Source organism: Podarcis cretensis (genome assembly GCF_951804945.1).
Source record: "Podarcis cretensis genome assembly, chromosome: 1".
Lineage (NCBI taxonomy): Eukaryota > Metazoa > Chordata > Lepidosauria > Squamata > Lacertidae > Podarcis > Podarcis cretensis.
Window position 1 is genome coordinate 91,357,689 of NC_137170.1, and position 27,004 is coordinate 91,384,692.

Sequence of the window (27,004 nt, forward strand, 5' to 3'; positions counted from 1 at the left end):
TCATGTTTCATGGAAACAATCAAGATATCCCAGTCAAATTTATTCCAGTTAGAAATGTCATTTTAGTGAGAGAATAAGCCAGGTTTTCATGGTGTCTGGGTGGGGGAAAGTATTCATCTATCAAACGACACTTACCAAAGCAGAACGTTCAGTCTACCTGAATATTGGTACATCTGAGTATTTCATTTCAACGTAGAGCCAAAATGAATGTTGAAATGTTGGCATTTCCTGTGGGATGAAATTTCCATTTATGGAGCTGTGTTAATATTCTGCATATGTTATATTGGAAATTGTCTGACATTTCCTTTTCTTTTTCTTTTGGTAGGGAACATCCCTCTGGCAGCAAAGGAAACTTGTTAAGAGACCTTTTTCGTATGTATAAGATTAGCATGTACTGATTCAGATATCAGGGACTGTAATAATTTTTGTTAAATATCTCATAGCATGATGTTTGGACATGCTGACATCTTTCAGAACATAAGGGAGAAGTTATTTCTGTTACATCACCAAGGGAATATATAATCTATGGATGGCAGGATGAACTCCAGAGTGGAGAGATAAATGTCAGTAGTGACAGTGGAAGAAAGGAAAAACAAGAATTTGTATTTCAGGAAGCAAGGATGGAGATAGGATGGAGAAGGAAAAGCCTAAAAAGAAAAGGGCAGAAAGCTAGGCTCTATAGACAAGACTTGCCACTCTAACTTAGGACATGCCATGGGAGGAAGGAAAAGGTGATTCCACAGCTAGCCAACCCAGTGACAAATCATGGAGAGGAAGGATTAACTGAAGATCTGTTCAACAGTGGAATGGACTCTCTAGGGTTGTTGTGGACTTTCCTTCTTTGGAGATTTTAAAGCAGAGGTTGGATGGTCCTCTGACACTGATGTTTTAGCTAAGTTTCCTGCATCGCAGGGGGTTATACTAGATTACCCTCAGGGTCCCTTCCAACTCTATGATTCTATGATTCTATGAAGGAATAGAGGATTAATGGGGAAACAAGACTGTTTAAATAAACAGATCTCAGGAGGGCTCTGAGAATAAGAAAAGCTCAGAATTCATCCAAGTGGAGAGCTTACAAGGTGGTTTCTAATAGAAAGAGAACCCTGAGGCTCTGAAGACTCCTGTGATCTGTAGTGGGAAAGTGGAAGATTTCACAATGTTGAATATAATGCAGAAGAAAACATTTCTATAGTCAGCCAGTGTTAGGGATTGAATTTTCTGAAAATCATAATGTCAGACATTTATTTCATTTTATATGCATTATTATGCACTTAATGATGGTGAGGATTCCAGTTTGCTCCACGTTTTGGAGAACACATATTCATTTCACCAGTCTTGGATCAGTGTGCAGATCAGGATGTTGAACTGTGGATCAAGCTGCACACTTGACAAACAGATCTTGGGGAAAAACAAATGTCAAGGAAAAAATGCAGAAAAATAGACTTGACTTTAAATTAGGCCATTCCGCATGTGCATTTTACTTTGTCCTTCTCCAGGTGCTTCACCAAACTTTAGCACCTGAGAAAATGGAACTAGCAACCATTAACAAAAACAGAAAAAAACCCAAAAATGCTTCAGACTCCATGAGGATAATAAGAGCCAATGCTCCAGTTTAGGCTTCTGAGAGACTATTCAGAGCATCAGTTACCATATGTCTTTGTAGTGCTACTGATTCTCCTCCCTACATACAAAGAGGACAGTTTCATAAAATGAAAGCATATTTTGGAGTTGGCAAAAATTGAATTGCCGTGATCTTCATTTCAAAAGTGCTACTCTGAAACATGCCTCTGTTTCTAATAAAACAAAATTGCATTGCTATGTGAAAGTTCAAGTCTGAAACACTGCAACCCAGGTCTCGTTCAAGTGCAGCTCACCACAGATTGCTTTCAAAAGCCAGAACAAAAATACTTTTCAGAATCATTACATGGTTCATGCAGCATGTAAAGTGGGAAATGAGTATTTTTAAAAACTCAAACATCCATGCCTAGAAATATGTCAATTTAGTACAAATGTTCTGTTGGGTAAGTACATTTTCATCTATTTCTGTGAAACAAATACCTTCAGCTATTGTTCATGTTGAAATCTGCCAAAAAGAACCCTATCATCCAAGCTCTCGGGGTTCACCTGTACTGAATGCAATAAAGGAATACCACTGCCAAAGAAAAGAAAATGAAAAAGTGTCTACGTCTAGCAGAGTACAATGGGGAAATGAATTGCAGTTAGAGCCACCGGGGAGGGGGGAGGCAGGCCACTCAGGGATGGGACATGTGGATACACACCATGCTGGTTCCTATCCCACCCTTCCTATGTAGCAATGTGAGATTAGCTAGATACCAGCTATGTGACCAAACAGGAATGTTCTCCATATATGCCAGTTAGCTGGGATGCATGTTGTTATTAGGGACACGGGTGGCGCAGCAGGTTAAACCACAGAGCCTAGGACTTGCCGATCAGAAGGTCGGTGGTTCAAATCCCCACGATGGGGTGAGCTCCTGTTGCTCGGTCCCTGCTCCTGCTAACCTAGCAGTTCGAAAGCACGTCAAAGTGCAAGTAGATAAATAGGTACCGCTCCGGCAGGAAGGTAAACGGCGTTTCCGGCTGCTCTGGTTCGCCAGAAGCGGCTTAGTCCTGCTGGCCACATGACCCGGAAGCTGTATGCCGGCTTCCTTGGCCAATAAAGCGAGATGAGCGCCGCAACCCCAGAGTCGACCACGACTGGATCTAATGGGGTCCCTTTACCTTTACTATGTTGTTGCTAATTATTGCATTTGTTAGCTGTGTTTCACACTACTGTATACTGCAGGCCATGGAAAGAATAGTCAGATGGGGTGCTGTGATTCTCAGGTTAATTTCATTTGGTCTCTTTCAGCAGGAAATGAAGCAGGTACGAAGGAGATTTGTTTCCATTTCAAAGCCAACTGCCTGCAGCCCACTAATTTTATGCAACACCTTCTGCCTCTCCCTGTAATTATTTAGACAGTGAGGAAACGAGGCCGTGCCTGTTGCCTTCTTTCCCCAGCTGCTCATGTTATGTGGCTTTTGATAGTGGCCTCCATTTTGTCCTCAGAATTCAGCCAAAGATATGTTTGACTGAAGTGGATGAACATAGGAAATGACACTCCTCGCCCTGCTTTGGTTCTATAATATAACCAACCTTGTAATTAATTTCTCTATGCTTGGCCTTCTGACTAGGGAGGTCATGAGGATCCAATAAGTTATTTCCTCCTCAGGAAGCTAGCTTGCAAAAATGATTATTTTTGTTATAGTTGGAGCACTCCCCAATCAGCACCCCAAGGAAACAACCATCCACCCCCAACTTGGACAGCCACTCCAAAGGGACCCGACTGAAATGGATCTAGAAAATCTGTTTCCTTCCAAAGTGCCTGAGAATCTGGTTTGCCGCCACCTGCTCAAGAACCTTGCCCAAGAAGGGGCAAGTGAGATAATGAGATAATTGATTTATAAACAAAACAACACTATGCGACAGGATTTTGAAATCCTGAAGACTCTAGTTTAGACAGAGATAGGATCCTTCAACCAATTCAGAATTGCAAAACACAACAACAATAACAACAACAATGAAAAATGACACTTCCAGGATAAGCTAAAAACCTCAAGTGATATAACTTGTTCTCAAAAGGCAAATCCATTCAGGAAACCCATTCTTCTAGCTCAACCTTCTAGATCGACTACCAGCATCCTTCCAGTTTAACTACCTATATCTTTGTTTGAATACCTGCTCAAATCTACTAATCACTAGAAGTTTCCCCGACTTTACTCAATCCGTTTTTGTTCTGATGCCTTCTCATTGGTCATTTTTTTCAATTCCCCTTTACACACTTTCGGATTCCCTACCAATCTTTCAAAGATCAGGTTTTAATTTTATTTTGGTTTCTTCTTTGCTTGCTCTCCTCTCCCTGAGCACCCCTTGCAAGACTCTTTCAATATTATCTCTACTCACCCCATCCAGGCATTATCCAAGTGCACGCCAGGAACATGCTTAACTTGCCTCTAGACTTCAGGCTTGGTGAACGATCAAGGTCTGTGATCTTTTAACAAATATTTGAAATTACTGTGGGCATAGATGTTTAAGCTCAGTGCCTGGGCCACAGCTTTGTATACCTACTTACAAGTAGGTCTCATTGAATTTCGTGATTTATTTTTTTTCTAATGTAGGACTGGGGTGTGAATTAACTTCCAAACGTTCCATTTCTTGAGCCTGTGTAACAGAAACACTTTGCATTTTTGCTAAATGATAAATTCCCCTCTGTGCCTTTACGCTACAGTCATTTACATTGTGATCCACTTACAATTATGACAGGTTGTTCCTGTGTAGCCAGTTTCACCACAATCACAATGGAATGTTGTCCAGGATTGGGAGCATTCTCCTCCATGTTCACAGTAGTCTGGTAGACACCTGGGTGAGGAGGGTGAGAAAGGACAGTTCAGCAAGAGCAACAACAAAGGTATTAGTTGCTTTTAACCAGATTACATATGCAATGAAATGTGCAACATATTGCCCTTTGCATAACTTTTCCTATCCCACTATGTTTCCTATGACTACAAACATTGGTGCATAGATGGAAACCATTCCTAGGTTTTCTGCTTAGCTTGAAACAAAGGTGTTCAAAAGAATAGCTTGCACTGAACAGAATGAATTCAAAACCAAGTCAAAATTAACACCAAAAAGAGGTTAGCTTTGTGTTCTTTCTGTGTCTAGGCAACATAAAATGTATGTTTTATTCTGGCCTCCAATAAGGAGTAGTGTCAGGGAACTGCCATCGGAGCTTAAGGTGGTGGAGAGGCTCCAGGATGCTAGGAGACCCTCTGATGCTGAGGAGGGAACCAGCAGGGGGAGAGGGAGAGCTTCAGCGGAAACAGAGTCGGAGGTGAGGCTCAGAGATGCTTCCAGCGAAACCAGCGAGGAGAGCTCAGGACCTCCCATTGGGACGCCTACTCTGCGCAGAAGGCTGTCACGTAGAGAATCAAGGCGGAGACTTTCTGTCAAAGAACTTTTATGCCTGAGGAAATTCTGGAAATGCCCACTGACGGATTCTGCCAGCGATTAAGGTAGCCATGCACCGATGGCTCCACGGAGAGGGAGAGTTTTAAAACTAACTATAAAACTCTGAGAGTCTTAGCGCTAACGCACAAGCAGCCCCTAATCCCATTACAAGTAGTAATGTAAGATGAACAGAGATGCAAAACTTTCATCATGTTTTCCTGTTTGCACTGACATTTCGGGTGCTAAACTGAGTATCTGGCTATACTAGGTTCAAGGATATATGAGTAAAGAGAGCTATTAAAAATAAAAATAAAAAGAGAATGGGTTGTGAATAATATACTTTATGCTCTCCCCCTCACTCTCACCAGAGCTCTGATACCAAGTACTAGTGAAATGAAGAAAGCAACATGAACTGCAGTAAAGCACAGGAAGGCAACAGAAGTGGGAACAGTGGGTGGTGGACCCAACCTGAGAGCTCATTTCAAAGCCTTAGTTATGCGGACATAAATGCAGAATCAGCTTTGCTGGTACTCTTGAGGGCTAGGTTCCCCCTCAGAATAGAACTTAAAGCAGATTTCTCCCAGGTACTACACTTTAAATATTTATGAAATTTTATTGGGACAAAGAAAAAGGCTGTTTGGAGTTTTTCAGACTCTGGCTCACTCACTTGGGAGGAAGATGCAGTCTGAACTCCTGGCATCATTCCCATGTTAAAATGATATCACGTGACTCCAGGGCCCTGGTGATTAAGATCCTCTCCTGGAACATAGCAGGCTGGAGAGGAAAGGCCAATGACCCTGAAGACATTTGTTTTATCAAGTTATTTGACATCATCTTATCACAAGAAACCTGGGCTCACTATGAAATAAACTTGGAGGAATTCAATTCATACTCCCTCCTAGCTCATAAATCCAACATCATGGGCTGATATAAAGCGGGACTAACCCTTCTCTGCACTCAGCAGCCTAATCTTGAAATCATTTCCCTCCAGCCATGAAATCATTTCCCTCCAGCCACATGACAACATTGCCCAGACATTCTTATTGAGATATTCAAACTTGGTTCTAATTATAATCAACGTTTATATCCCCCCTTGTCCTGACAAGGGCTATTGGATGAGCTATTGGAACAAACTCACATCATTTTTTGAAAAACTGGAGAATAAATTCCCCAACATTGATCTGCTAATTGCAGGTGATTTCAATGCAAGAGTGGGTAAAGACAATTTTGAGCTTGTGAGAGAGATGGGTTTCAAAAATGAGGATCCCCTGCCCGAGCTTCTCTCTGTCATGTGACATTCCAGAGACACCCATATAAATGAAGCTGGAGTTTGCCTTGCCAAGTTGTGTGTGCATTTCGACAGAGTGATCCTGAATGGTTCATTACCAGGTGACCTGCTAGGAGAGTTCACGTTCATCTCCAGGAGAGGAAATAGAGTGATCTACTACATCTTAGGCTCTTCTGCTCTGACAAACCAGGTTTAAACCTTTCAGGTGGGAGACCGCATTGAGAGCAATCACCTTCCTGTGATTCTAACTATTAACTTCCCCATCCCCATGCATCCTCTGCAAGAACCCCCTGCCAACAGAACTGATCCAGCTCGAGCCATGAACTTTATGGTAAGCAACTGCACCCCTGGTGATTATTCATCTTTGACTCTGGCCACCAAATTTAACAATCCTGTGCTCACATCTGCATTGCCTCTGACTCCTGATGCAAGCAAAGATTTCCTGCTTAGAGTCCCTTGGACCACAGACTCCCTTCACAAACTGTTCCAAACAGAGTTCATGTTGGAACATAGAGCTTCTATAATTAACTTGGTAATCCCCAAAGAAGCTATTGAATGATTTGAAATCCTAATAACATCTCTGAATGAGTTTTCAAAACAACAGTTCAAAGGGTGAAAACAACCCAAGGAAACCTTTGCTGTGATCTGGTTTGATAAGGAATGCAGCGATCTCAAAGAACACATCCAGAATATCTTCCGACAACACCATAAGGAAAAAGCCACTGCCCTACCCCCAGAATATTTCAACTCTAAAAACTTACCGCAGCATCTTATTTTGAAAAAAGAGTTCTGAACATATCAACAAACAATGGAAACATCTCCACTATGCCATAACCTCAAACAATGAAAGTTGATTCTTGTCCTTAGTTTCTGGGGCATTTAACATCAATCTCCTCTCCACCCATTTCACCTAATGGTTGGTACCACTACTTTTCAAGTGCCTTGCATGAAGATCCTTCCAGTGGGACAGCTTGTCATCATTCTATGCAAATTGATGCCCCAGAGTGGCCTCCAGTTTCATCAGATGAAATAAAAATGTTAATAGGGCAGTTAAAGCAAGGGGAAGCTGCTGGCCCAGATAGGATAGGTCCCAATGTTCCCCATTGAGGTTGGGAATTCCACCCTTGTTTGGCCAGGACACTCCATATTTACACCACTTTTATGATCCCCACCTACACAGAGCTCTTTCCCTCGCAAGATTTAACGTCTTACCATCTGCGGTTTTGCAAGGTAGATTCTCAAAAATCCCATACTCTGAAAGATACTGCCCTTGTGACACAAAACAGGTTGAATCCATCACACACGTTCTATTTTATCACCCATTTTATGCAATAATAATAATAATAATAATAATAATGATGATGATGATGATGATAAGTATTTGGCCCTCTTATTGAAGGTGGGGATTAATCGCACTGACTCTTCCAGGGTGTCTCATGTGTTGAACAATTGTAGTAATGGCTTTGTGGAGAATGTGGCAAGATTTTTGAGTGACGCTATGGAATTATGTCACCATAGGTCCTAAGGGCCATCTCAGTACCTCATGATGTCTGGACAGTTTTATCCTAAAGTATCTCGTACTATATTTCATTAATTGTGTTGTGTTCTGATCCATGTATACAATGCACTTTTTTAATGTCAATAAAGGAGACTGATTGATGATTGAATGTTATCAGAGTAGCAAGGATGAAGTGCTACTGCTCACAGTAGATTGTACTGAGCTACATGGAGCTAAGTTTGGTTTCCATGAAAAACAACTTTGTAATTTGTCCTGCACAGCATCACATCAAGGTATTTTTCACTGCCCCCTGCAGTCCCTTTTCTCTCCCCACCCCATTCATTTTCAAAATGTAGGTCAAAATCTTTTTTTTAAAAAAATGCCCTTAAGAAGGATTTAACTTATTTTGTTTATTCAGAAACAAGCTGACTTTGCTTATGATTTTAGTCAGATAACTAACACTTCTTTTTTTAAAAAAGGAATTTTGTGCTATGTGATTCTACTGAGGGACACAGTACTATAGTTAGCATTGTGAGGTTATTGTATCTAATTAGCTAACAATTATTTGTCTAATTACCTCATAATTATTTATCATTATTAGCCTAGCAGAGATATTACCCACACTAAATATATAATCAAGGGCTTGATATCCTGTCATGCATTTGCTTTCACCACCTTTACTGTGTGTTACTCATGCAGAAACAGGGCCAACTCCACATATTTTTCTGCCTAAGCCAAAGGACAAGATGGTGTATATCCACTCCACCCAAAATTCATGTGCAGAAGCCTAAAAGCCTGACAACTGAATTTTTCTTCTCACTAGCTTAGGAGGTGCAGGTCAGGAACACACAGCTCTATCCAATCCCTGCCTCATCATCTGCCACCTGAGGCTGCTACCTAATGGTAGTGCTGGCCCTGCCCAGAAATGTAGCTTTGTTTAAAGCTATAGCTAAAGTACAATTCCACACCTTGACAGGGAAAACTTTGATTATAAGTGAGATGAATAAGGATGTATTTATTTGCATTGTTGAAAGGCATAACCCACAGTTAATATGTATCTCACTCTGTGTAGTATAGATATTATGTGTGTGTGTGTGTATGTGTGTGCGTGTGTGTGTGTAGTCTTTGGTTTTGTGACCACTTGATCCTTAGAGGAAATGAAAAAATGACCTATACAAAAATACTAAATCCAGAGGAGTTTCTTATCTGGCAGGGCCAATAGTTTTGGAATACAAGTTCTCTCTCTCTCTCTCTCTCTCTCTCTCTCTCTCTCTCTCACACACACACACACACACACACACATATATATATATATATATATATATATATATGAGATAACTTGTATTCCAAAACTTTTGGCCCTGCCTGATAAGAAACTTATCTGGGTGTACTGTTTCAGTATAGGTCACTTATATCCCCTGTGAATAAAATTAATAACAATTATCTCACACGACACATATTGTATCAATTTATGTGTGTGATAGCGACAGCACAAACATGCTTGGGTTTTCAACCCCTCCACAGTGGCCTTGTAACAATACACTGTTGTGCCTCACTGTCATTATCAGCAATACTGTGTTATAGAGAAGTGTCTCAATGAAATTGCCTCTGTTACTTATGTCTTAGATTCTGTTTTATAAATTCTGCTTTCAGGCAGGAACTAGCTGCTGCCGGCATTGTCACCTCCTGGACACAGGCATCCAAGCTATGTCCAAGGACAGGTCCAAAGAGACAAAATGAGGGTACTGGACTGTAGTTTGAGAGTCCTGGATTCTTCCAGAGAGTTTATCTGGGCAAATAAATGAGGAATGTCTCTGGTTGCTTGTGCTTTCTGGATAACAGTCCTATTCCTACAGTAGTATCCTAGGAAGAGGGGACTGGGAATTACAAAAGGAATAATCAAAACTATGGGTCCTTTCCCCATGGCATTATCCCTCTTTCTGTCCATGAGAGTTATCAGAGAAAGTGGCTTCCTGCTGCGGCTCCTTCCCCAGCTTGTTCTGGCTTGATTGCCTAATTTCACACTGTCCTTGCTCCTGACAAATAATAAACAAACTCTTGCCAGATAATTATCACAGAAGGAGTTCTCGGCTCTCTGAGAGCTGGCAATGCCATTTCTCAGTTTTATTATGCCTCCCTGTCAGGCATACTTGAGGAACAATCAGATAAGGAAACCCAGCCATCTCCAACTGCATGATCAAGCCTGTATATAAACATGACACTGCACAACAAAGGAACCTGGGCTACAAAAAAACTGAATGCTTAATTTATCTGAAAATTCCATTATAGGAACATGGGAAGCTGCCTTGGTCCATTCTCATGATGGTCTACACTGACCGGCAGCCGCTCTCCAGAGTTTCAGCCAGGAGTTTTCCCCAGTCCTGCCTGGAAAGCAGGGGTGCGGATTTCAACAAATGCATTCTCCAAAATTCTCCAATAATTTGGGGGAGAAGTCAGAATAAGAAACTGGATGAGTTTATGGAAAATTCTTGTCCAGAGAAACTGGTTCAGGTTTATTATCTATGGTTCAGTCCCTGACATCTTCAGCTATACATAGCAGTTCAGGCAACAGTGTTGAATTAAAAAATTGCTGTGCAATCCTATGTATGCCTACTCAAAATTAAATGGGGATTCCTGTATATGACTGTAGCATTGTTCATTGAATTGTGAAGTTGCCAGACATAAGTTGACTGACATAAGGCAGCTCCATATGGTCATATGTCCATTCCATCCCATCCATCTCACTTGACAGTTGCAGGACATGGCAGCTTGTTTACTTGTCTGTGCTTCACTCAAGAACAGCCCATGCATAGCTCAAGGGCCATTCAGGCCCTTCTAGCATCAGGGCCGGTTACCCTGTTACATTTAATTCCAAGGCAATCCACTGATCATGAGAGAGCGGTTATGCAAACAGTGTCAATGCTGGAAACTGTGTACTGTCGGGAAGGGAAAGGTGAGTGCACAATGAAAGTTCAGGATCCCCAAAGACAGGGTGTTAAAGGTAGTGAAGGAAGGAGTGCAAAGCAATGTCTTCTCTCGACAACTTTTTCTAGCTCACTGCAGGTTAATTATTACAATATTAAAGACAATATTAAATATTTGCTTCTTCAGTCCCAGCAAGGGAATTTGATTTCACTATAAAACAAATAAAGTTGAAACACACAGGGCATAATTAGAAAGAAGATTCTCCAGTTTCCATGGCCAGTTTTAAAGAGAAAGAATTAATAAGTTGAGATCAGCTGTATCCCACAAATTAAATGTTAAAGAGCTTGCATGTGCAAAAACAACCCTCTGTTTTCATTTTTTCCTCTCCTTTTCATTTCTCTCTCTCTATCTCTTCTTAGCCTGCAATAGGATGTAATTTCCCTCTGGTCTGCTTTCTATAATACAACACGCACAATTTTGAGCAGAAAATGCTAAGTCTGAAATTAAATTTCCAAGCATAAATTCAGGTTGGTTTAAGAACATCAGGGCAGGCAGAAAGGAGAATCATCTATTTTAAAAGCAATCTCTGATTAGGAGGAGTGCTCTGCCAAAAATAATTTCCCTTTTTTGGTGTTTTGTTTGGTTGGTTGGTTGGTTTTGCATTATTCATCATTTAATGCGGAACAGAATGCACTTGAAAATTATCAAACCGGGGAGAAAGTTCAGTGACATTAACATGGGTGGGGACAGAGTTTTTGTCATGCTTTCCTTACTTCTGAAGTAGCCAATGGGTATCCTTTCTTTCACTCTGCACATCATCTCACTAGTGATCTGCACTCTACAGCCTTTGTGTCCAAAGTATATAATATATCTCATTTATGTTGGAAAGGTAGGGACTATTAACAATATACAAGTCTAGCTATCAAATCCTGTCTTCATGCTTTGTCCCATTTAAGACCTCCTCTCTTGGAGTTCTGTTTGGATTGAACATCAGGGCAACAAATAGCTGGACCTGAATTGTTTTATCTGTATATATTGGAAAGTGTTTTGTCTGTTCATTTATTTGTTCTCTATAGGGTTAGCTGCTTCTCAATATATTGCCACCAAATATGACATAAGGGTTTGTGAGGGGGAGGTGGCAGACTTCATCACTGTTTGGATACTGGGAGCCATTTAGAATCAATATGGTGGTCCAAAATGTGAGTTTGACCTGACTTTGCCTGTTTTTTGACATAGATTTGGCTGCCACTAAAATATTAAACTCAGAATGAGAGTCTGGGGTGGAGGTGGGGCGTCTTCATTGACATTTGAATGCCAGCTGCTATTCTGAATCAAGAGGGTAGACTAAGACAAGACATTAGTGTTACTTCACTCAATTTATGGTGGGCCCAAACTAAAAAAACTCACACCATATATATACAAATCACAATTTTTGGGGTTTCTAAAAAATTTTGAGCAGCAGAAGGAAGTGAGTTATTTGAGAGTGGGTAAAAATAGGTCACTGTTCAAGAACAATGGGAAAAACAATAAAAGGTATGAATAGACATGGGTAAGGAAGGGGGGAATGAGGCAAATTACAATTACATGAGGACTGGGGGGATAAGCAATACATCACAAACATCCCAATTCAGATTTCTGGGATTCATTGCAGAACTTCATTTTTTTACCATTACAGGAAAAGATGGATTATATTTCATTAACCATGTTACAACCCACCCACCCCCTGCCTGTCTGTGACCTATGATCTTTGTACTTGAAACCAATGATGACAAACTAATAGGAAAGTAGTGAGACTTCCCAGAGCCATTTCCTCCAAAATTTGTCCTTCTGTATTTTCATCTATTTGCTGTTAATTGGTTTCACCTAGATTTCCACAGATGCTGTGATGATAGAGTCCATCACCCAGTAATCCACCAAGTCCCTTTGAAACCTTCTGAAATTGCTTTTGTAAACTTAGTGCCTTTCCATAGAACCTGTGGTGCTTAAAATATCCGTTACGTGTTCATCAAAGTCATCCGTGTGCTCGACAGAAATTTCATTATCCTTATTGTGGTTTCTGGTAGAAAATAGAGAGATAAAATTCCTCTTCACTGAAAAGCTGGATCATTCTATTCATCTATTTTATCAGCCAACCAGCGACAGAGCTGAGATTTACTGCAGAAGAATTTCACAACTTCAACAAGGTAATTTTACAGAGGTTTTCAGTTATAAGCACTGGGGATGCTTTTCAAAGAGGTTGAAATAACACATATGGAACACCGCAGTACAGAATGATGGACTCTGGGGCTCTCATTACATTAATTATTTGGTGACTGGTATTCTAGATATATTCTTGTGGAATCATAGTGTATACTTCTTTAATGCAAAATGTAAAACTCGAAGTACAAAAAAAGCAGATACAGTGTTGCAGTGTGGTTTTGTTTCTGTTTTCACTGCGTAGATGCCAGTATCTGTGCTGATCCTGAAAGTAAGTGTAGACCAGATAAGCTTTAGAGAGCCCCCCCCCCCACTGAAGTGGCGTAGGAATGGAGTGGGCAGATATCCAGTCTTTGTGAATTCTGATATTAATTCAGGGGTGTGGAACATGTGGCCCTCCAGATGTTGCAGAGCTACAACTCCCATAATTTCTGAGCATTGGCCATGCTGACTTGTGCTGATGGAAGCTGAAATATGTCTTCAGGGCCAATGTCCTCCTGACTTGATCTGTGCCTGGATTAAGTACAGATCTTCACGAAGAGGGAGGAGGAGGAGGAGGAGGAGGAGGAGGAGGAGAATATAGCTATCCATGGGACTTTACACTTCTCCCAATATTGCAATACAGCTCTTGACTCAAAGAAACATGTCAAAATCCAAGTAATTTTTAAAGAGAACATATACCAAAATAGTATTTAAATATGGATTTGCATGCAATTTTTTATGTAGATCTTTTTTTAAAAAAAAAATAATTTGCAGGTGAGTGTAGAAATGGAACAGAATGGACCTATGAATGAACACATGCTGCAAACAGGAAACAGACAGGTTCATCCATCCCTAAGGGTCAGATTAGTATGATGGCACATACGCTGGGGTTAGCTGGAACCCCTGAACCCCACCCAGGTTTATACCATTTATTTTAACAAAAGTATTAGTTTCTTTATCATTTATTTGATCACCCTTCAAGTATGCATGAAACCCATGAAGCCATGTCTGTCAGGTTCCCTGACATCCAGGCATACATATTTAAGAACCCACATTTGTCTTTCATAACATACGATGTGACCCAGAGAACTACGGCTCATGTAATTTGGATGTTACACTATTTGTTTCTCCAGCTTCAACAGTAATGTCAAAAGTGGGTCAGATTGCATGTATGGTGAAATACATATGTGTGAGTTGTCATCTGGGGGTTCACCTGATTATCAGCATTCCAGGTTCTGTGCTATCTGTATCTTAGCTATAAGGTAACACGGGGACAATATAGGTAGAATTTTTCTAGGCTTTGTAACTGAGTACTATTGCAGATATGACTAAGTGAATGAAATGCTTGGGAATCTGTGTCATTCTCCCACAGCAGAAGTGGTAGTTATGCCTGCATCACTGACTCAGAAATAAGAGCCTCGGAAGCTTGCAGGGGGAAAGATCACTGGAGCAGCAGGAAGGTAAGAAGGAAAGTGATCCTCTTGCATTTGGTTTTTCCTCATTTTGAAAGAGAAAGGTCCCTGCCCTTGATTTCTTGAAGAAAGCCTGGAAAAGTAGGATGCTTTCAGAGACAAATTCACTCATCTTTAGCTAGACTAACTGAACTAATATCCATTTTAGATATTTAATAAAACTGTGTCCTAATTTATTTTAATTATGGCTTCTTTCATTCCTTCTGGCATATGGGAGCAAGGACCTTACAGAAACAAAGTCTTTTCACCTAGCTCTGAACACTGCCTCTACACATACACGCACCTCCCACATCCATCCCCAAACCAAGAAATTAATTGGGAGCTTAAAGCTCAAACTAAAAATAAGCAAGATATATTCTGAAAATTCAGTATATATTCATAATGAGGTAAGATTGAAAAGCACAGATTCTCATATATGACCTCTTCCGTCCCCTCCACAGAGAGACTTTTGCAACTCGAACATAGATTAATTCCTCACTTAGTGTGAAAACTGGCAAACAAGACCACAAAATATTACAAGCTCATAAGCACTTTTACTAAGCCACACAGTTCACTTCTTTTTTAACACACTCATCATCACACGCAGTGGGATATATATTAAAGTACAAATTCAAACAGTACAGTAATTCCAAGAAAAACATTAAAATCAATCATCATAATTTCTACATCCCTATTTTATAGTGCAAATTAATGCATGCCTATTCAGAAGCAAGGTTCATCAATTACCAGAGGACATGCTAATAATAATACAGTGGTACCTCAGGTTACATACACTTCAGGTTACATACGCTTCAGGTTACAGACTCTGCTAATCCAGAAATAGTACCTCGGGTTAAGAACTTGGCTTAGGATGAGAACAGAAATCGCGTGGCAGTGGTGCGGTAGCAGCGGGAGGCCCCATTAGCTAAAGTGGTGCTTCAGGTTAAGAACAGTTTCAGGTTAAGAACGGACCTCCGGAACGAATTAAGTACGTAACCAGAGGTACCACTGTAGCTATGTCTGCAGAGCTTCTTTTCCTGGTCATCTGAAGTGAACTCATCACTAGCAACTTGGAAACTGGATAAGGGGGAAATCACACTTTGGTACAACAGGCTAGTTTTCAAGTTACTTCCTAAAATTCTGAAATTCCCACAACATGAATTGGGAGGGGGGTATTTTATTTTTAACTATGCTTCTAAAAACTGCTACGGTATGCACTAACCTGCAACCTGTAAAGGATTCCATTTAAGCGAAACAGAAAGTGTGATAAGGCAATGACATGTTTTGATCATTCAAACATCTCCTTTTCTTTACCATCCCTTTTCAACTTCAAAGCTATCAAATTCTGTTTGTGCATAAAATTTAATCTTTGCACAAATCTGCAGCTTGATTTAATTTGCATACTCCATCTCCCACAAACTAATATGGAGGAGAGAGAGAGAGAGAGAGAGAGAGAGAGAGAGAGAGGAGAGAGTGGAAGAGATGATGCTTCGTGCAACTCCAAATTCTTCCCAGCAATACTTTTTCCAGTTACTCCATTTCACCTAATGTTGGAGGATTAGAATTTTCACTTACAGCAAACTGTACTTATAAGCCACTTGGCTGAAAGAAAACAAAACACACAAGAAGAAGAGAAAATAATTACCTGTCTTTGATGCCACAGAGATCAATGCGCAAATCACTAAAATTCCCCAGGGAACCTTGCTGAACTAAAATGAGGTCCTTGGGCTGGTTATCAATAAAGATGAGTCTCATGCAGCCTTGAAAAGCCGTAATGGGATTTAAACATTTTGAATCGGTAAAATTGTCAGGGCACCCTGTGAGACAGAGAGGGGAGAAAAGAGTGAGATGAAGAATACTTAAATGATAATTTATTTCCTTGGGGGTTCACTGATGGAAGGTCTAATTATTCCTAGTGTTCTCATTGCCTGCTCGATGTGAGCAAGTTACAAATTCTATGGCAATAAATAAAAATTAAAGAAAGAAAGCAGGCAATAATGCTGACAGAATACAGATACTTGGAGAAGCTCAAAGTTTTTGCTTGTCTTTTTTTAAAGCTACAAAGTGCAGTCAAGATTCAGTAAAAGAGTTGCCACTGTTTTCAACTGGATGTTTGAGGATTGGATCTGAAGGGCAGAACCTACCAGGAGTATCTGTACAAATTCCATTAGGAAGCACCCTTGTATACCAGGTACAGCTGACACTATCATCTGGACGCAGCTGGCCCTACGTCACACACCCTTGTTATCCACTGAGGAGAAAAGAACCTTGTCCAAAGGACAGATCTGGCTATATTAGGTTATTAGGGATCTTTGTTGAATCTGAACTTTGGCTCCACACAATACTAGCATCATCCAAGCTTGGAGGGCAGCCATGCATCCTCTTAAGGTTGACAAGGCATGGCAGGGAGTGAGTTGATTAGTGAAAACTTCATTCTGGCCCAAGTGGGTGGAATAACATTCCCATAGTGCAAAGAGGTTTGATTCCCCCTAGTTCTACAGAGATGATGGTGCCCACCTCTCTGTTCTGGGTTGTGACATTTTTTAGAGGATCTGCAAAGAGCTCTCTATAAAATCTTGTTTGTTTGGGGATGGAGGCAAACTTGTTGGAGTTGATAGCCACATGTGGCATTTGGTCCAGGCAAGCAGAACTGGTTGGTTAAACATCTGATGCATTATTGGGTTAAGGGCACTCTTTATTCACCTTCCACTTCCTTTGGCTTGGGAGGGGAGGTCTTTGGGGGGGGGGTGCTTTAGGCATTGCATGCACACCTTATTGAATTCTGGATAGCAGAGCCATGGTGTGCTTGTTGAGTCTGAAAAACCCAAGGTTCATGTTGCAAGGAGGGAGAATGACTTTCCAATCCTTTGTTGTGTGGCCATAGATTGTACAGTGGTATCTCTGGTTACAAACTTAATTCGTTCCGGAGGTCCGTTCTTAAGCTGAAATCATTCTTATCCTGAGGTGCGCTTTTGCTAATGGGGCCTCCAGCGCACAATTTCTGTTCGCATCCTGCGGCAAAGTTCGTAGCTTCTTCTGGGTTAGCGGAGCTCATAACACTGAAGTGTTTGCAACCAGAAGTGTTTGTAACCAGAGGTACCACTGTAACTGTAAACATGCCTGGGAGATGGGAAGGGTCCAATCTTTCCTTATCAAGAACTCACCTACTCAGACTCCTATGATTTGACCCAGGAATAGGCAAACTCAGCCCTCCAAATGTTTTGGGACTACAACTCCCATCATCCCTAGCTAACAGGACCAGTGGTCAGGGATGATGGGAATTGTAGTCCCAAAACATCTGGAGGGCTGAGTTTGCCTATGCCTGAATGTGGTTAATTGTGGCTTGTTTGTTTTTTGTTTTTGCAGATCCTCCAGTTTGTTATATTTAATAAATTCAGACTCATTTTGCATCTTGAGCCTTCTTTATGTGCTTACAAATATTGTCCCCATCTCTCAGCATCTCAGGCCTGATATGATGAGATTCTGCCAGGTTATGCTTTCCACACTTTTCACAGTGAGTCCATCTCTCTGAATCCAGGACTTCTTAGTGTTATCATAGAACAGGAAGACCTAATCCGTTATAAGCTTCCATTTCCCTTGTTGCGCTCGTTCTGGTTAAGCCCTTGCAGCCCACTAAAATGTACCAAGACTGATTTCACACATTTCCCTGCCAAAATGGGGAGACTGTCAAGTCAGTGACAAATTATAATATATGATGGGTGGCTCATTTGGGCTTGCTGGGTCACAGATTGTGCAGGCCCATCCAGGAATCAGTTCCACAGCACTTGAGCAAGCAAACTGACACAGGAATAGAATTAAAGCTTCAATATGCCTGGCTAAGCCATGGAATGACCATCGGCTAATACAATTAGGTAATAGTAGAAATGAATTGACAGTTGGCAGATGTCTAAGTATTGGCTCCATGCTGCCTGCTGATAAGGTATGCCCTAGAAACCCTATGCCACCTTTTTCCATATGGCATTTAAATTGTGCTGAGCTTTACACCAGCTTGCTAGGGTCATGTCAGCATCTGGGCTAAGAGTACTGCTACGCTGAGGGAGAATCGGAGAGGGGAAATGAAAATGTCATCTGAAAGCAGTTTGCACTCTGGATATAATCGAGGAGCACAGAGTAAACTCTGTGAAATATCATAGGTGCAAAAGTCAAACCAAAAAGAAGTCTTTAATCCCACCACATCCTGCACAAAGGTTAGCAACAGAAGCGTTGCCACAATATAAAAGCAGTCATCATAGCCAAACAGGGTTAAACTGAGGCAAATTTTGTCCTACCCTTCACAGCATAGTGGGTGGGTGGGTGAAGGGGGGTTAAGACAATGTTGCTGTTGTTATTTTAAAAAGATGCACGCAGCCCATCTTTAAACAGAAGGAAGGAAGGAAGGAAGGAAGGAAGGAAGGAAGGAAGGAAGGAAGGAAGGAAGGAACTTTTAGGAAGCAAGAATTTTAAAATCTCCAAAGATAACTCTCAAATACACAGAGGTGCAAAATCTTTCCCACCTTGCTGGTTATTTTTGCTTCTACAGAAAAAAAGATTTGAGTTTATAAGGACTTTATATAGGGGTTAAGATGAACCCAAATGCAGAGAGCCTGTTAATTGTGCTTCCACAAAGGTGCTTATTTAAATTGCTTACAATATTACTGTTGTCCTCTTTCTTGATTTTAATCACAGGAGCTTTGGATGGCATAAATACCCACCAAGCCCCTAGCTTGATAACAATATTTTTATTTTTTTTAAAAAAAACCTTTCAATTTAAAACTGGAATGCAACACTTCATAGTTATAAAGAAAACTGCTAATTTTTGCGCTCTATGGGTTGATGTTTTCAAAGAGTTTATAACACACATCAATTTTGAAGTACATACATTTGTAAGTATTTTATATTCAAATGCAAGTACCACTTATGGTGATTCTAAAATATTATATTTGGCAGTATAATAGTGCAGAAGAACAATTATTTTATTGTGATGCTGCCTTGTCTGAACAAGCAATATGTGACTGGCTCATAGACAAACATATTTGAAAATATGGGAGCAAGCAGTGTCTCCTACAAGCCAAAATTCTGGAGCCTTAGCTAATGCCACACAAATAGAGTTTTTGTGCCCACAGTGATCAGTAGCCAAAATGAGGGAATTACATAATGACCAGCCAAACCTCCCAGAAACCTCTTATATGCTGCTAGACTAGAACAGACCATATGATATATACAATGTGTACACATCATACCTTTAAAGCATATTTCAATCGCATTCATTCCCTCAAAGAATTCTGGACAGTGCAGCTTACCTCTCATAGAATTGCATATCCCAGAAAACGCTTAAAAAACTATAGGGCTCAAAGTTCCTTGAGGGAAAGAATGTCCTTCAAATGCCATTTAAAGGTATAGTGTATATGCAATCATAGACTTATGTTTGTAAAAGCTTCTAGATCAGATTTTCTTTGGTCTGAACAATTCAGGTTTCTACTATCCCAGGGTATCCCTTTAGATATTTTCTCCCTGGATCCAATCTCCACTTCATTAACAGCAGCTCAGCTAAACAAAGGGCGGTTGTTAGAGGGCCTTCATCCAGAAAGTGATAAACTGTCCTCAGGTTTATAGGTCCAAATCCAGAGATTCCTACTAAACAGATACAAGGGAGTGTGTGCATAGTATTTCTGGGTCAGGTGTGTGTTGCCAAACAATTAATTGGCACTATCTACTCTGATTATGGGACTTGGGTGGTGCTGTGGGTTAAACCACAGAGCCTAGGACTTGCCGATCAGAAGGTCAGCGATTCAAATCCCTGTGATGGGGTGAGCTCCCATTGTTCAGTCCCTGCTCCTGCCAACCTAGCAGTTCAAAAGCACATCAAAGTGCAAGTAGATAAATAGGTACTGCTCCGGAAGGGAAGGTAAACGGTGTTTCCGTGCAGTGCTCTGGTTTGCCAGAAGCGACTTAGTCATGCTAGCCACATGACCCGGAAGCTGTACATCGGCTCCCTCGGCCAGTAAAGCAAGATGAGCGCCGCAACCCCAGAGTCGGTCATGACTGGGCCTAATGGTCAGGGGTCCCTTTACCTTTACCTTACTTGGATTATGTTGTTGTTTTATTAATTAAATTAGTATACCACCCTTTATGTAAATAGGTAAAGGACCCCTAGATGGTTAAGTCCAGTCAAAGGAGAATATGGGGCTGTGGTGCCCATCTCGCTTCAGGCCGAGGGAGCCGGCATTTATCCACAAACAGTTTTCCGGGTCATGTGGCCAGCATGACTATACCACTTCAGGTGCAATGGGACACCGTGATGGAAGCCAGAGCACACAGAAATGCCATTTACCTTCCCGCTGCAGTGGTACCGATTTATCTACTTGCAATGGTGTGCTTTCGAACTGCTAGGTTGGCAGAAGCTGGGAAAGAGCAACAGGAGCTCACCCTGTCAGGTGGATTTGAACTGCTGACCTTCCAATCAGCAAGCCCAAGAGGCTCAGTGGTTTAGACCACAGCGCCATCCGGGTCCCTACGATGCTATTACCCACAAGTCTCGGGGGTGGTTACAACATAAAATCACAGTATAAAAACACAAATTATGTAATAAAAACAAAAACAACCCAGTAACCCCCTCCTTCAAAACACATTTGAAAAGGGCCTTGGACGTCAAATAGTCAAAAGCCTGGTTAAAGAGGAACATTTTTGTCTGGCACCTAAAGGTGTATAATGAAGGCACCAGGACTAGAGCATTGAATCAAGGCATCATATTTCCTCCTGAAGCAGGCAGTCCGTATTGAAGCTGAATGTTAGAAGATTCAGGGCAGATAAAATATAAGGGCCACAAATATATGGAGGCGAAGGCTATCCATGGCTACTAGTCACAATGGCCATGTTCCACTTCCACTGGGTAGGCCTTTGAATATCAACTGCTTGGAATCAGAGGTGAGGGGAGTCCTGCTTGTGTGCTTCTCAAAGGCATCTGGTTGGTCACTGTGAGAACATGATGCTGGGCCATTGACCAGCAGGCTGTTCTTATGCTCTTACATTTCCCCCCAAAGAAAGTGCACACACTCAAATGAGCACATGCATGCGCACACATTGTCCCCACCACCACCTTTTGTGTCCATATGTGAGCTCAAATAGTGGCAGATATACAGATGATATGAAGACTGAAGAAAGTGAAGAGGACATACTCTCCTCTGCTATTTCTCCTTCTCCAGCAATGTAAAACTAAGTGGAGGTCACTCACCGAAACAAACAAAAGAAACTTATCACATGGTCTGGAGATCATTTACAGGAAATGTTTTAAGTGCAATCCAGAGCAGTTTAGGTATGATTAGTTCTGACTGAAAGTAATGAAAAAATAAGCACTTATCCCTGCACTTCTCCACTGTGGATTTCAATTGGAACTCAGCATGACAAAACCCTGTATAGATACATCCATCATTGACGTGAAAAGGTGCAATCCACTCCTAACCATTATTATCTGCCTTCCCAAAACTTTCTACCATCTTACTTATATCAAATTCATCAGGCTGCATACAAAGCTGACACATTTTCATTTCAGAGGCGTCTGTGTATTTTGCTTTCTCAGTATATTGTGACTTATCTATTTTGACAGCCAACCCCAAAAACATGTAGCTTTCCAATGGTTTGGGAGACATGTGATGATTGTTTACTAACCAATCCTCTTTTTAAAATAAAATGCATACAAACATACATACATAAAATGTAATAGATAACAACATTGGTTCTTTTAAGAAAAACAACTAACAAAAATGGACATCATTTTTAGTCACCACAACAGCACTGGAAAGCAACGTACCTCCAAAATAGTAGCTGTGCCCTGAATAAATCTGTGAAACAGTGGTTGCATGAACTGTAGATGCTACATCATTATCGAGAGTTAGGGTGATGCGATGTCTTCTAGCATTGATGTTAACTGCATGCCACAGACCATCATACAGATTGCTGCCTAGGAAACAAGGAGTGGAAAAGAGATCAACTACTCATGGGGGACAAGAAGGAAGTGGAGGAGGAGGGGAAGCTTGTGAGTAATTACTGTCCTTTAGGGAAATAACAAAACTGTCACTCAGGCAATGTCAGGGGGAGCACACACACACCAGGTATAAACAAGCTAACATTAATGAAACTTGTCCCCAGAGCCAGAGTCCTCATGCACTACATGAAGCTGTTACATATATAAATATCTCTATTCATTTCAATGAAGGGAATGGATACCAGTGTATATCCTTGCACCCCACTGAACTAAAGAAGGAAGCCTTTGATTTAGAGGCGCTGTAAATCCTCTGTTCCCTCTTTGTCCCACTAAAGAATTGTTGAATTTTAGACTTTTGTCTCCTGCTTTGGGTTCCCAGTTGTTGTTGGACTACATCTTCCATCATTCCTAGCTAGCAGGACCAGCAGCCAGGGATGATGGGAGTTGTAGCCCAATAGCAGTTGGGGACCCAAGTTTGAGAAACACTGTTCTAAATGCATGCTGAGGAGAAGCATTCCCCAAGCTGTACTGAAGCTCCCATCAGCCCCAGCCAAGTTAGAGAAGGCGGATCATGTCCTTTGTTGGAAACGACTCAATTTCTTTAAACCCTTCCACCAGTCTATGTGACTGCATAAAGCAGGCTGGGGTTTATAAGCTTGAATATAACTATTACAAGGACAAAAGGATAAAAAAATGGGGGGGTGTTACTACTTAGGATTTCTGCCAAATAATTCTATGGCATCTTAAAGACTACTTATTTTCCTTTGTATTGTAAACTTACTCCATTGGATGCAAGGAAGTTCATGCATATAAATGCTTATCTTGTTCATAGAACTTTGTCGATTTTTGCTGCAGCAGTTGCTGCTCTAGATTTTAAGGGGCTAGATTTGTTGTTGTGCTTTTACTACTTCTTGTCTTTTGAGTTGCTATATCAGCATGCAATAACCTTCACACTATTATCAAGCCAAGGGCATGCTGTCATGTCAACCACAAACCAGCATGCTGTTGAAATTTTCCCTCTCGCTAGATTTGGCAGAGGGAATAAAAGATGGTTCTTCTAAGCTTGAGTTGCCCAATTTTCACTTCCCTTTAAAACAAAGGATACTGTTTTGATGTCATGTTTCATGTTGGAAAGCCAGGGACTGGCCACCTATGAGGCCTACAAGATCTGTTCCCTGCTTCTCTCTCTGGCTCCTTTCCACCTGACCTGGGTGGGTGGCACCCTGTCTGACTCCAGTTATAAAGGCTGCTGAAAGATGTTTGTAAAGCACTAGTCCATTTGGTGCATAATGGGGAGAATTTGGCATGGACGGGAGATTAACACACCTCTGTTTTCCACAGCATTCTACAACACTTCTGCTGTGATACTTCAGTTAAGGTGATACTTGAATTTAACTGGTTTGAAATGAAACAGTTTGATATTGATGTAGTTTTCTGTTACTGGTCTTACTGAAGAGTTTATTAAATAGAATGGTATTTTTGGAGACTGTATTTATTATTCATTCATTCATTCCCCCCCCCCAAAAAAAAAAACCTATACCACCAATGTGGGAGGTTTTTAGACAGAGGATTGATGGCCACCTGTTGTGGATTCTTTAGCTGTGCTTCCTGCATTGCAAGGTGTTGGACTTGATGACCCTTGGGGTCCTTCCAAGCTAAGCAATTCTATGATTCTATGCAGTGCTTTCCCCCCCTTAAAAATGTTTAGGGGTACAGTCATTTTCCTACTCACATTGAAATACTGCTCCTCAATGAGACCAAACTTAGATTCACAAAATGTTTAGAGTTTGGATTTGATATCCCGCCTTTCACTCCCCTTCAGGAGTCTCAAAGCGGCTAACATTCTCCTTTCCCTTCCTCCCCCACAACAAACACTCTGTGAGGTGAGTGGGGCTGAGAGACTTCAAAGAAGTGTGACTGGCCCAAGGTCACCCAGCAGCTGCATGTGGAGGAGCAGGGAAGCGAACCCGGTTCCCCAGATTACGAGACTACCGCTCTTAACCACTACACCACACTGGCTCTCATGGTATGCCTACCCCTCACACTGGTATGCCTACCCCTGCATCCCCCCAGAAAAAAGCACTCATTCTATGATTTTTAAAATGCATCAACAGCACTGTATCAAGGAAACCCTGGGTGAACAGATGACTTTCAAACAGGCATCTAAACGTCAACATGGTACGAACCGGCTGACTTTCACTGTGAACTCATTCCAAAGGGCAAATCATGTGTTTAGAGGAACTTTAATTGTGATGTTTTTTGTTAGCTTCCTAATGTGGATCCAAACACTTGTATCATGGCATGTGTTTGATAAATCTATGGCTATGTTTTCATTGTATGTAGGTACAATAACATATTGATTTGTTTACTGTTCTTTTGAGCTGCTTGGAGCTTAATTTGGAAAGCCAGTATAGAAACAAAGAATCCGAAAGAAAGTAAATGTTTCTATTAGATGTGCAATACCTGCACTAACTCCTACATATTTCTCTGTTCCTTTCTGGATGATGAGTGACATCCTTCCATGCTGGAGGTATAACAAGAGTAAACCGGAATCTTCTGACAGCTCCGTGGATAGCAGCAAACCATCCTTGTTCCACGTCCGAAACTGGAAGCTAACTGACAAGCCATCAAGCTGGGGAGTGCCTGGTAACAGCAAGTAACTGTTGTTGGAGCTGTCAAAGGTGATGGGAGTGATTTGTGGTTCTGAGCAGGCAAAAGTCACATTACCCTGGAAAGTAATAAAAACAAGGGGAGGGTGGGGAGGGGAAGGAGACAATGACAGGCAACCATCAAGCTGTTTTCCCATTCAGTGACTCTGAATATGCTGCAGTTATCACAACAGGAGGACAGGAATATAATGTACCTTTAGGATTGTGTGTATGTGTGTGTGCAACATATAGAACCAGACAGTTTCTCAGTTATACAGACACTTCCTTGCTGATTTCCATCCTATTGGTGTGGAGAATGAGTGCTTTGCTGCAGTTTTAAACAGGAATAGGAGTGCATTTGCACATTCATGCCCTGGGCCAAGGAAATACACATACACATACATAGTGTTGCACTGGCTGGAAAACAGAGCTTAGACTTGGCAGTGGGGTGAGGTGGACATCCTTCTACAAGCCTTGACAGGGTTGGTGGCCACAGAACAGCAGCCGAATCCATGCTTTGCATAGAAAAGATACCAAGGTCAGGGTCATTTAACAACAGGGTTTGGAAATATCTCTACATGAGACCCTGGGTCACCACAGCCAGCATCTTTACTGGACTTGATGGACCTGCAGCCCAGTAAAACATGAGAAGAAAAACTCTTCACAACTTAAGAGGGAGGAGGGGAAAAATTTGCTGGGACCATTGGCTAGGTTTCCCGGGGCTGAAGAGCCAACTGTTCCCTACCTCCTGATGTACAGGAGTCCAATGCTAGTCATATATGCTGCCCTACACAGCATGTGCCTCCATCAAGCTCAGTGGGGCAGGATGATCACAGCATTGTGGAGGTGTATCCACATTAACTTTGTATATGAATCTTCTTGGTGAGTCAGTTTGGTTTATTGTGTTTAGCAAACAGCCCTTACACACAGAAAATAACAACAACATGAATTAGGGTTGCCATATTTCAAAAAGTGAAAATCTGAACAGAAAAATTGTTGAGCTGTTGTTGGCCAAAGTTGTTGAACTATTTTTTGCAAAATCTCACAAAAAGACATTTTTGAGCTATTTTTAAAGGAAATCTCAAAAAAAAAAAAAGACACTGTCAACATGGGTTGCCATACGTATGGATTTCTTTGAAAGTTTAAGTGATTTCCTTCCAGACACTCTTTACGACTGCCGATTGCTGGCTATGTCCAGGAAATTCCAGACGTATGGCAAACCTAACAGGAATACTGCTACTAATAATGGTTTACATTTCTACTCCCTTACCCCTAGTGGATAAATCATTTTTTGTTTCCCCCTCAAGTTTTGTTACAAGAAATTTAGATGTTCTAAAGGATATCTCTATCTCGACGTTGGGCAGCAAAAACAAGTCTTTAATCTTCACATTGAACTGATCTTTGTTCACTTTCACTTCAAAACCAAAACTAAACAAACTCTCACTTCCAGAACACACTGCTTCCAGATGACTTTAAGTTTAGTGTGGAGGGACAAATCCTACCATTTATTTTTCTGACTAACTTTCTGACGAGTTCTATTCCAGTGAGTGTCGGAGCTCTCGAAGCTTGATCTCAACATTGGATCAGATCTAAACGCTCTCCTGAATGGCAGCTGGACTCCCAGTGCCTTTATTCTTGGCAATTCCATTGTAAATTAAGGAATATAGCAAGCAATTAAGAATAAAGGAAGAGAAGTGCATTCACAACGTTCAAAGATAGTACACAGGGTTTGTGGACAGGGGGAGAGCTGCAACTCACTTGCTTTTGAACCAAGGCACTTTGTGAAATATCAACTGAAATCTGATAAACCCATTCAAGTAAAAGGCCTTCCGTGTGGTGCGGTCTCTCATTAGAAATTATATCTCATTCTAACAGTATTATTAGAATGAACAAAAGATGAGTGATTTGCAGGAAGCTATACGGCACTTGGGGATTCCCTTATTGAAAAGCTAGGACAAAATGATGAAATAGCTTCTTATCATTTTCAATAGCTTTGAACAATTCTTAGTTGACAAGGGGAAATTAAACAA

The 27,004-nt window shown here is 41.1% G+C and overlaps 1 protein-coding gene across 2 annotated transcripts in view; it reads right to left on the reverse strand.

Annotated features, from left to right (window-relative positions):
* The window catches only part of CNTNAP5 (contactin associated protein family member 5), a 319,852-nt gene that overhangs the window by 130,028 nt on the left and 162,820 nt on the right, over nucleotides 1-27,004 (reverse strand). For both annotated transcript variants that reach the window (XM_079968601.1, XM_079968602.1), the window contains 4 exons: nucleotides 24,790-25,054; nucleotides 22,153-22,302; nucleotides 15,991-16,162; nucleotides 4,311-4,417 (listed from right to left, as the gene is read on the reverse strand). In XM_079968601.1, coding sequence (XP_079824727.1) covers nucleotides 4,311-4,417; nucleotides 15,991-16,162; nucleotides 22,153-22,302; nucleotides 24,790-25,054 — 694 coding nt within the window. The remainder of the gene's footprint in view (nucleotides 1-4,310; nucleotides 4,418-15,990; nucleotides 16,163-22,152; nucleotides 22,303-24,789; nucleotides 25,055-27,004) is intronic.